We start from the raw sequence: 12,190 nt of genomic DNA, 5'->3' as shown, positions 1-12,190 counted from the left end.
CTGACCGAAAGCAGAGATCTTGGAAATGGAGAGACATTGAAATCAAGTATGTAATAAAGTTACAGAACTGCTCATTGTACAACGACGAAGCTTTATATACAGAAGACCCCTCATTACAATAATGGGAAGTTTTCTTGATATAAGGGATGCAAAAGTATTCAACCCTCTAAAATAAAAGTCAACAGATGTCTGGATTATGGATCGTCGCTACTGGTTTGCCGTAAAATACTGTCTGGCACAACTAGTAAGTTCGTTCTTTGAATTGAGGGGGTTGAATACTTTTGCAATGTACTATATATGAGAATTACAAGTCACCCTACATACTGGGTCTCTGTAGGACCTTCATTTGCTTTCCCCCTATTAGATCCTAATACTTTGACCTTGTTATATGTATTATATGCGTTACAGGAGACTGTCAAACTATCATTGACCTGACCCTAGTGTCTTGTGGCACCACGAGGGTCACCAGGGGGACCCCCATCAAGTGCCCACCCCACATCAACCATTTTAATAGGGATATATCCCAAGACGAGTGAGTAACCACCATCAGCTCCGCTTTAGAGGTTGTCCACTGTAGGACCCCATCAGGACCCTTATCTGGCCACAGTCGGGGCCACCGGAGGTAAATTAAGATTTTCATAAATTTATATTTATTTTTTTATTAAAATAATTTCCTTTGCACACATTGATCCAATATACACAAATTATAAGTAGAAACCCCCCCCCCCCAACTTCCCACCAGCGATAACTTGCACCCCCCAAATGCTTTAGAGTTCCATTTCGATAAGATATCAATAAATATATATTACAAGTGTGGAAACAGTCTAATGTCCGGTCTTCTGGCAGTGGTCAAGGAACCTAGGTGTGGAGGATCCAATAAAAGCCCCGTCTGGGGGCAGGTGACGTCGCTAACGTCTGGTTGGGTTTTCTTGAGAAGATGGGGAGTCTGCAGCTCGAATTAAGAGCCATCTGGAGCCCAGGGCTTTGGAGAAATGGTCTTCTACTGAACTGTATGAGGAATGTGAAGGAAGGGGGTGGACACTTGGTTGGGTGGTGCAGCATTTCAGGCTTCTTTGGAAATGTTCTTCTACTTCAGGAGAGCAAGTTCTGGGTGATCCTACAAATGGACCAAATTTAGGATTTTTAGTACTGGAAATAATGTCATAGCTTATCAACTTTCCATGCAATGTTTATAAACGGAGGTCCAAGACCAAGGAACTTACGTGGAGTCTCCAGGTCCCGGAGTGGACCTCTTGTGGTGTTGTGGAGGTTGGCTTGTGCAGATGGGCTTGCTTTAGGTCTGGATATACAAGTGATTACAGAAGGTCTCATCTAAAAAATTGAAGCAAAGTTATATTAGAGATGGCAAAATTGGACATAGGTGGACCTTAAAAAGACATGAAAGTTTCTGTAGACCCTACTTGGTCCATCACGAGAACATAACCCACCTGTTGCAGCATTGCCGAGGACACCATAGGTGGTTCGTTTGGCTTCTCCAACCTTTTGACCAATGCTAGAGGTTGTTCTTCTTGGGTTTGTTGGGACTCCTTCGTTTCCAATAACTTCCGTTCAGGTATTAACCTTCTCAGAACATTTTTCAGATTCACATGAGCTTCAAGTAGTTTAGGACTGGTGGCGGCTGCTGCTGCGGGAGAAGGTCTTGCTGCACACGTCACATTTACTGGTGAATGAGAAGATTTTTCCCTGTAAGAAAACAAAGTCTTAATATGGAATCTCTTCAAAACAGTGAGTCAATATTTTTTCCAAAATTTCTTGAAGGAGCAATGGATTGAAACATGTGGGGGGGGGGGGGGTCAGTCCAGCATTGGGACATAGTTTGGTCTATGGATTACTCCATGTGGTATTCTTGGAGGACATGGGACAGGGTGGTGAAAACTATGGAATGTAGCATTTGTGGAGAGGTTCTTGGGACAATCCAATGTAATGCAGATCTCCATATAGGACAGTGGAGTAATGATGAGAGATCGAGAGATATATATATATATATATATATATATATATATATATGTAGAATATTTACCTGTTCTGGTAGCCGGAAGAACAAAGCCTCTTCTGAGATTGTGGAGGATCTGGACTCAGTTTGCGTTTGATGGGATATATTGGTATTCCATGATTGGTCAATGGACTGTACCGGTCCACATTTCTCACGCTGTGTTGCCCTGCAATGATAATTGAATTAGTGATGCATGTAAATCCATTACTGCTGGAGACCCCCATGCCATGTGGTCTGCTGAGCCCTTATACAATATATATTGTGTACTCGACCCATATATATATAGTCATATCTTTCGATACAGGACAATAAGGGCTAATGGGCAAAGCATGGGCCAATACATAAACAGGGGTTATTTTGATGGAGGTTTTAAAGTCAATTCACTCCCCCCCTCAAGTTTCATTGGTGCCACCTAGATTGAAGATTTGCCTCTACATGGATTCCTATTAGATGGTCAGTGTGGGCATAATGATTCTTTTTGGAACACACCATCATTAATGTGGGGGTAATCTATTCCTATCGAGACAATAATATAATAAAGCAATGAGTTGGATTAGAATGGGAGAGTAGAGGGCACCCACCTTCTAGGATGTAGACTTTGAAGCCACTGGAGATCCCCATGGTGTACTGCAGGCTGGACACGGCCATTGTCTCCGGTAAACAGCTGCACGGTTACAGACAATCCTACCTGGTGCTGCACCGTGCTGGTTTTATATTTACCTGGATAAAAGAACAGCCAATGAGAATCTCCACTTGGCTCCACCCACCCCCTCACCTGGATGATCACCTTTCAGAGCATTCACCCCCCCCCCCCCCCGTATCTTCCTGTGTTGTCAGCACCTACTGTGGACTTTTTGCTTGCACCTTTGTAAGCAAATGCAGTGGGGTGGCGGGGGAGGGTAACAAAAAGCTTCTTTAGACTTTGTACGTGTTATATATGCCAAGAAACATGCCCGTCCAGCACTGCGCCGCCTCTGCCCCTCTCCAATCTTCTCCATTGCCTCTTATAGATATTGATGGCTGCTGGAGCTCACATGGATCTTTTGTGCATTTAGCATCAAAGTCTGCGCAGTATATGAGCAAAACATTTGTGGGGCAACGAGAAAAATAGTGCAAATACTGTGCCGAAATAACAGCGCCCCCAAACACCCCCTGCCACACAAAACCCCAAACCCCCATTCCTTTCCCAGACAACACTGCCATAGTATTCACACAATATTTGGGCACTGTATGGTGGCATTATTGGGGCGCTGTATGGGGATAATAGCGGCACCATGCAGCGCCCAAATACCAGCACCATTCAGCGCCCAAATAGCGGCACCATGCAGCGCCCAAATAGCGGCACCATGCAGCGCCCAATGAATGATACACTGACAAATTACTGTTAGCAGTAGCCATGGCAATTTTTTTCTGTTATCAGCCATGTCAGGTTGGGGAGAGCAACTAGTGGTTTTCAATGAGATCGTGGACAGAAAGGGGCTAAAACCTGCACCAATAACGCCACGTGCCTTCATATTGAATAAAACCCTTCCTAACCTAGATCAGCTCACACAGCTGCAGTTTGTTCCAATGTATCAGCGTAAGTGCTACCAGCCTGGAGTCCAAGAAATCCTGTACTGCAGTTACATAATAATAACACTGATCACCGCCAGCAGGACAGGTTTTCTGGCCCAAAATGTAAACAAGAAGGTTTCCATTAATTGACAGCAAGCAGAGATCTTTAGAATGGGGAGATATATTAGAAAGTTACAGAACTTTTCATTATACAGCAATTAAGCTTAATTGATGTAAGAGCGAGACAGAGGGAACATGAGTGTCTGGAGAGATGTCTCTCCGGCCGGGCACGGGGGGTGACCGTAGCGAGGGGCATGACATGGAGGGAGCGCAGATGGCGGGTAGATGGGAGCAAGCACTGGTACAGCACAGGTCTGCACACGTATGAGGCAGGTAGCAGGCACATTCCCTCATACAATCCAGTCGGTTCACATACTTGTCATTCCTCCATAGGATCACGAGGTGTGCGTATGAACATGTTAGAGCACAACATGTATTGTTAGTCCATATTACCGATCCAGCACATGACAGTCCCTGCGGGGGACGAGACGTATGCAGGAGCCGCTTGTGTATCTGTCATGTAATGATCCACGGCCGCATTGTATTGTTGTACTGAATAATCCATAAACTGGAATCCTATTATAGCGCGGTGGTCACCAGGACTGAGAATGACAGGCGGAACATTGGGGGCATTCTATCGTCCGGATTATGGCCGCAATGCCCGGACCACCCATGGCTTCTACAGATCGCAGGATCCCGCATTATTTAATTCATTGAATCTGTAGAAAAGCAGTAGAGGGAGACGGGAGGAATCATTAATCCAGAGATTATTCACAGGTAGAGCTATTGGTAGGACAATATACTTCATTATCCCCTCCCCCCAAACAATTGCATAAGTATTCAACCCCTTTGCATAAATGAACAGAGTTTGATCATTTACTTTAGGCGCAGCGGCTTATGACAAGTATTGGAGCCGGAAGGATCTGGGTCTTTTGTAATCCAGACAAATCTGTTGACTTTTTAGGGGGTTGAATACTTTTGCAAGTCACAGTAAATAACGTTTAAAAGGGTTATTCCCATCTAAGACCTTTGTGTCATATTCAAGGGATACGCCATAAAGGTCTGACAAATTCAGGTCCCAACTCGGGGACCGCAGATATGTTGAAAATAGGGGTGCCCCGACAATCGTCCCGCCTGGCGAGGCCGCCGCTGCATCCGGGTAGTGAAGTAATGGAGAGGTCTTTCTATTCACTTCTATGGGATTTACGGAAACGGCAGAGCACGCTTGCGGCCATCTTTCATTCTCCGTTCTCAGCGTAGGTGCGGTTCCCCGAGCTGGAACCCACATCAATCAGGTTATGGCATATCCCATGGATATGCCATAAATGTCTAAGACGGGATTAACCCTTTAATCACAGTATAATAAATAGATCAGCAATTTTCTAATATAAATTACTATTTAAGATCTCTGCTTGCGGTCAATGAATGGAAACAAGCCTTGATTTGTATGAATTTGCTGAGCGCTACTTATCGCCCTATTGAAACACTTGGCTGAGCTGATCGGTAGGTTCAAGGGAAGATCTTATGTGCAAGGTCTGGTTCACACGTAGCAGTAAACGCTGCGGAATTACTGCAATGGAATTCTGTGTGGAAATTCTGCAGCATAATGAATGAAATATAAAAAAATCTCTTTCCCGCCCTGCGGAAAACAAACGCAGAGAAGTCGTGCAGAAAGTGACCTGCGGTGCAATTTAACTCCGCAGGATGTCAATTTCTGCTGCGCGTCCTGTGCGGAGATGCTGCGCGTCCTGTGCAGAGTTCACACGGGGCCGATACGCTGCGTAAAAGCACGCAGCGTATCCGACCTGTGCGCCGCAGAGAATTCCAGCACTGCAGCTCTAAGTTTCATCTCATGTGGCCGCCGCTACAGCCTGTGATTGGCTGCTGCGGTCACATGGGATGAAGAGTCATCCCAGGAGGCCGGCCTGGAGGAAGAAAGACTTCTGGGCAAGTATAATATATATATATATTCCTAAAATGCGTTTTTGCGGCAGGTTTTATCTCCCTATTGAATTCAATGAGAAAAACTCGCAACAAATCAGCAGCGTTTACGCAAATACAATGGACATGCTGCGGAATAAAATTGCGCACCGCAGATCAATTTCAGCGTTTTACGCAGAACGTGGATGAGATTTGTTTTCTCATCAACTTTGCTGCCGCTGTATTTCCTGCGGTTTTTCCGCAATTACGTTGCAGAAAATCTGTGGAATTTATGCAATGTGTGAACTGACCCCAAGGGTCAGTTCAGATGGTGGATTTTGCTGGGCGGGTCCCGCCATAGAATTACTCCTGTTGTCGGGAGGAAAATTCCTCCTCCCGTTGACTTGAATGGGAGGCCTGGGCGGAATCCACCCAAAGATCGGACACTTTCTCCACTAGGTGAAAAAAATAAAAAATCAGCAGGAAAATGAAGCGTCCGAATCCCATTGAAATGAATGGGAGGCAGAATTATGAGGCATACAAATTCCACAGTGTGAACAGGGCCTAAGGGTCCTCTAACACGAGCCAATTATTGGGCAAATGAACGTTAAACCGGGCAAGGATCAGCCAATGTATGAGTAAAAACTTGTTCGTCGGCTGATCGTATCGTTTACGCTGCCCTACACCATTATCGTTGGCAGCAGCAGCGCACTAAGCATGGAGAAGCGCCGCCGACATGAGATGTATGGAGACGAGCGATCGGAGTGACGATCACTCATCCACATTACTGATCATGGATCCTTGTGAAAGGAGCAAACGAGCGCCGATCAACCAGCGGTCTCGTGGATCGGCGTGCATTTACGCGGCCCACGTCAGAGGACCCTTAGGCCGGCTTTAGCATCTTGAATTGAGGATTATCATGGTCTCCTGTTACTGGACCCCTTAGTATTGGGATACCTTGCCCCTATTGGAAGTACCACTACCCTCTGTATGGCCAAATTCATATTTTATGGTGGACCCCCAACATATAGGCCCCCCAATGCATATGGTCACCTTTAGACCAAGAATCATCATCACTCCGACAAAAAGTTCCTCAGAAGTTCCAGTGAGCTAGAATGTAGTCTCCTGGCTTGGGACTCGGGAGCAAAGCATCATGGTCCTGAATTGCGGCACCAAGACAAATGCCCTCAGGGATGGCTTTTTCAAAAAAAAAAAATCCCCTCTAAGGTTACATTTATGCAAGATGTCGGATAGTATCCATGTTTTGTAGGTGTGATACCCCTTAAAGGGGACCTGTCCAATTTACTGTACGGGACGGATGCTGATTTGTGACCCAAACACATCAAATAATATTAGTGCCATTATATACTGGCCATAAAATATACATATATATCAGCCCCAGCCTCCATCCCCCTGCATTATTCTTAAAGGGCCATGCCTCTATGTTTCTGGATGTTCTCAAAACGATGTGACCTAAAGTAGTCATCCTGGGGGCAGGGATTTTTCTGAATATCCTGTCACTAATCCCATGGATTGTTGTAGTAAAAATTACAAAGTGTACTGTCCCTTTAAAATGTATATCCTCTGCAGAGCGTCCCATGTCTACTCCGATACAAACCCCTTTATAAACCTATAATTTCCAGCTATTTTAGGAAACGCCCGTGGATGATGGAATGGCGCTGAAGAATGGGAAGCGTTACGAAATAGTCATCAGGGGTGAAGCACGACGGGCACAGCGCTCATGTAATAACGAAATATCCTGTGTGGGGCATCACGCCCCGGGGCTATGGATTGAGGTGTATTGTAATTAACTGATATTTCCTGATCTGCCCCCCTCCCTACAGACATAAGGCCAGGCATAACGCTGACACACCTTCCCAATCCTCACCCTGCCCTGAGGGCACCACAGGAGAGAAGCCAGACTCTGCACACTTCCATGGGAGCGGCACAAGCCTGATCCGTGCCTCACTCCCTATCCCTCAAATACCTGTCAGCAAGGGACGAGCCTATGTTTACTTAACCATCACTCACTAGAATTGTAGTCAAGATCATAAGAAAGAAAAGCCAACACTTCACCCGACTATCTTGTCCTTATGCATCGGCCGTTAATTAACATTTTTTCCCTTTGTGGGTGAAATTCCTTAAAGGGGTTGTCCACTTTAGACTATCCATTTTTAATAAGCGTCCCCACGATAAGCTGATCATATTGTATCCTGCTGATAAGACCCCCAGCGATCAGCAAGTATTTAATTTCCCTGCAGCGCCACTGCAGGGGATATAAAGTATTACATGGCGCCTATTGATATCAATGGGCTGCCTAAGACACTGATCGTTCGGGTCCTCCGGAGTAGGGTAAGGGCACATGGAGCGGCCCTGACAGTTGCAATGCAGCCAACAACCGTGCTGGCACTATGTAGGCACGGCTGTCAAATACCTTGTTAAGGGGTATTCCGGTTCCACGCTCATACGCACTGCCGCTCCATTAATTCGGAGCGCAGTGTTCGGCTTTATCCGCCGCTGCCATAGAGAGAATAGGGGGTAACTTGTTGTAGTAACCTGCAAAAGCGTGCGGCCATAAAGGGTGTATTAATTCATGGCCGCACGATTTTGCAGATTAAGGGACGGTTTACCCGCATTAACGTGCGGCCGCTAACAGGCTGTTTGACAGCTGTACCGAACATGGTGTCGGCGCGGTTAGCCACGTTGCGACCTTGTGAGGGCTGCTCCGTGTGGCCTTACCCTTAGAGACTTTGTAGCTGGTCTCTGCTTGCGCTAATTGATGAAGGTCCTTAATGAGACCCCGCTCCATGAACTCAGAAATCCATTATAGGGTAGGGCTGGGCAATTAATTGAAAAAGAGAAATCTGAATTCAGCGCAATTATTTTCTCAGTTTAACCTGTATCTGCATCTTCAGGACGCAGATACAGTTGAACCCAATGATGGAGCAGGGGATCCCTGCTCTACTATTCACAACGTATTGTTGGACGCGAGGCTGTGACGTCATCGTGCCTGTCTGCGCCGTGCGCACAGCCCAGAGGAGCAGAGGGGTTTCCTCCACTGGTCAATGGAACAGGGTTAGGGGAGTATGTAGATTATTTTTATCAGGCACTATCGCGGGCAGCTATATACTTTGTGGGGTGCACCTATGGGGGCAGAAAGGGGCCATTACACTGCGTGGAGGGCAACTATAATGTGTGGAGGACAGCTATAATGGAGGGCATTTGACACTATGGGGGCATTATTTTGTGTGGGGTGCACTATCGGGGCATTATACTGTGTGGGGAGCACTGTGGGGGCATTATACTGTGTGGGGCAGTGTCGGGGGGTATATTATATACAGTAGTACACAGCAGGCTCCGGGGATAATTATTAATTCAGTGGCGTAGCACGCAAAAAGGGGTGTGGCCTGAATAATCACAATCGAGGTTACATGTACAATTAATCGTGATTTTGATTGAGGACATAATCACCCAGCTCTATTACAGGGTATATGAAAACTGATTTTTATAAACCTGTTGCGTTCAATCAAGGGGTGCACTATTTTGGAGAACCCCTTTACATATTGTAGAGGCCATGGAATTCATGACAGCCATTGAAATCGATGGGTTCCCATTGTTTTTAATGTAAATTGCCCACTTGTGCCCTCTTCTCACTCTACCCAACCTCTTGCTTAGCGGCTGTGCCACCCAAATGATGAGCTGATTGTGGGGGGTTCTGCTGATGGGGGAAAGTGGCTGTTGACTGATCTATTCTAAGGGGAAAAAATTACATGGCGCCCATTTCATGATGGGCTGTGTCTTTCAGAGCGAGAGGTGGTGCCAAGCAGAGCGCCCTCCTGCAATCTAGCATCGAGACAGCTGTTGACAGGGGGCCATCGTTCCCGACTCCCCAATTAGCGTGCACATTCGGCTCCACTGATGGGGGGACATGAGCGTCTCGTGCAAAAGACTCTACACAAAATGTTGTAACTTTATCTTGGTAACATGTATTATGTTGAAAGGTCTAGAGAAAATTTGATGGAGTAGTCCTTAAATTAAAACCTTGTATACACAGCAGTTTGGGGTGGGGGGCTTCCCTAATACCATACATTGATACACGCTTCTGTTTACAATTAAAGGAACATTTCGGGCGAAACGAATACACTGTTCCTAGTGCTTGGCCTGAGGGGGCGGAGCATGACAAGGATTCTCTTGGTGTTCTTTAACTCAGTGTCATGCTCCGCCCCTGCACTGTGTATAAGTTTAGCTCGTACTGTTCCTTTAAATAAAAGCAGCATCCATGTAATATATGAATTGAGGGGCATCATCTTCATGAATCATCTTTGCAGCAATTCTCTAAGTATCTAAAATCCAAATCATTCGCTTTACAGACGGGATCTGAATCATGGGGAAGAGCAGGTGCAGGGAAATTAAATCCCCTGCAGCTGCTCTATGTAGCTTCACCTGCAGGATACAGGTGCAGTTTACGGCCCCTCTATAGAGGGTGGTGGTCTGATGGCGGTCAGCACTGCATTTTCCATTCTTCTGCAGGGAGAGCAGCGGCGGTGAATTTCATCGCCCCGTCCTTGCTCCCTTACGATATCCGCAAAAGGTGCAACATCAAGCCTAGCCGAGTATAATGTCTACTATGTATTATCAGCGGGGGATTTCCATGTCATAATGGAGAATAATGGGATACGGAAGCGTGCGCGGGGACAAGTCTCTTCACATCCACCTGGTAAAAAATAGAATTAGGTCAACAAGTGAACAAGTTGTGACCGCGCGCTGCTCCAAATTTGGGGGTGTCGTGACTTGTGCACATAATGATCCTTTCACAAGCTGCACACTCCTCAATTGTCTGATGGAGCAGATTAAAGCAGACGCCCCCCCCCCCTCGTCTTCTTACTTGTTGAGTGACGGCTTGTGCCAGCCATCTGCCGGTGTTTACTTTGCAGGGTGTTTGCTCAGGAATGTCGGCCCCCGGGCACTTGTGTGGCTCAGGAGGGGTCAGGGGGGAGGTGAAGGCCTTGGGTTTTGGAAAGATAAAGATCCTTCCAGGGGGGTGGACATTGGGGTCAGAGATGCTTCCTGTGAATAGGTAAGAGGATGACATAAGGGCGGAAGTTACATATGGGTAAAAGAAGTGATGGGAGTAGCAGTGTTATATTTTTAGCAAATACAGAAATCAAAACACTACCAAAGACTGGAGGGGAGACTCACGGGCGCCACCCAGAGTGGGGAGGGGAGGGGAGAGACTCACGGGCGCCACCCAGAGTGGGGAGGGGAGGGGAGAGACTCACGGGCGCCACCCAGAGTGGGGAGGGGAGGGGAGAGACTCACGGGCGCCACCCAGACTGGGGAGGGAAGGGGAGAGACTCACGGGCGCCACCCAGACTGGGGAGGGAAGGGGAGAGACTCACGGGCGCCACCCAGACTGGGGAGGGGAGAGACTCACGGGCGCCACCCAGACTGGGGAGGGGAGAGACTCACGGGCGCCACCCAGACTGGGGAGGGGAGGGGAGAGACTCACGGGCGCCACCCAGACTGGGGAGGGGAGGGGAGAGACTCACGGGCGCCACCCAGACTGGGGAGGGGAGGGGAGAGACTCACGGGCGCCACCCAGACTGGGGAGGGGAGGGGAGAGACTCACGGGCGCCACCCAGACTGGGGAGGGGAGGGGAGAGACTCACGGGCGCCACCCAGACTGGGGAGGGGAGGGGAGAGACTCACGGGCGCCACCCAGACTGGGGAGGGGAGGGGAGAGACTCACGGGCGCCACCCAGACTGGGGAGGGGAGGGGAGAGACTCACGGGCGCCACCCAGACTGGGGAGGGGAGGGGAGAGACTCACGGGCGCCACCCAGACTGGGGAGGGGAGGGGAGAGACTCACGGGCGCCACCCAGACTGGGGAGGGGAGGGGAGAGACTCACGGGCGCCACCCAGACTGGGGAGGGGAGGGGAGAGACTCACGGGCGCCACCCAGACTGGGGAGGGGAGGGGAGAGACTCACGGGCGCCACCCAGACTGGGAGGGGAGGGGAGAGACTCACGGGCGCCACCCAGAGTGGGGAGGGGAGGGGAGAGACTCACGGGCGCCACCCAGACTGGGGAGGGGAGGGGAGAGACTCACGGGCGCCACCCAGACTGGGGAGGGGAGGGGAGAGACTCACGGGCGCCACCCAGACTGGGGAGGGGAGGGGAGAGACTCACGGGCGCCACCCAGACTGGGGAGGGGAGGGGAGAGACTCACGGGCGCCACCCAGACTGGGGAGGGGAGGGGAGAGACTCACGGGCGCCACCCAGACTGGGGAGGGGAGGGGAGAGACTCACGGGCGCCACCCAGACTGGGGAGGGGAGGGGAGAGACTCACGGGCGCCACCCAGACTGGGGAGGGGAGGGGAGAGACTCACGGGCGCCACCCAGACTGGGGAGGGGAGGGGAGAGACTCACGGGCGCCACCCAGACTGGGGAGGGGAGGGGAGAGACTCACGGGCGCCACCCAGACTGGGGAGGGGAGGGGAGAGACTCACGGGCGCCACCCAGACTGGGGAGGGGAGGGGAGAGACTCACGGGCGCCACCCAGACTGGGGAGGGGAGGGGAGAGACTCACGGGCGCCACCCAGACTGGGGAGGGGAGGGGAGAGACTCACGGGCGCCACCCAGA

General features: G+C 49.4%; 1 protein-coding gene across 1 annotated transcript; it reads right to left on the bottom strand.

Moving 5' to 3' along the window:
- Nucleotides 1-745: 745 nt before the first annotated feature.
- LOC142658575 (transcription cofactor vestigial-like protein 4) lies at nucleotides 746-2,730 on the bottom strand. Its single transcript, XM_075834148.1, has 5 exons — nucleotides 2,596-2,730; nucleotides 2,042-2,180; nucleotides 1,449-1,704; nucleotides 1,224-1,332; nucleotides 746-1,117 (listed from the first exon to the last, which is right to left on the bottom strand). Exons 1-5 carry the CDS (start codon nucleotides 2,660-2,662, stop codon nucleotides 909-911), a joined length of 780 nt encoding a protein of 259 aa, XP_075690263.1. The 5' UTR covers nucleotides 2,663-2,730; the 3' UTR covers nucleotides 746-908.
- Nucleotides 2,731-12,190: the final 9,460 nt, after the last annotated feature.

The sequence above is a fragment of the Rhinoderma darwinii genome, chromosome 8, assembly GCF_050947455.1.
Source record: "Rhinoderma darwinii isolate aRhiDar2 chromosome 8, aRhiDar2.hap1, whole genome shotgun sequence".
Taxonomy (NCBI): Eukaryota; Metazoa; Chordata; class Amphibia; order Anura; family Rhinodermatidae; genus Rhinoderma; species Rhinoderma darwinii.
This window is presented reverse-complemented; position numbering and strand designations above follow the sequence as displayed.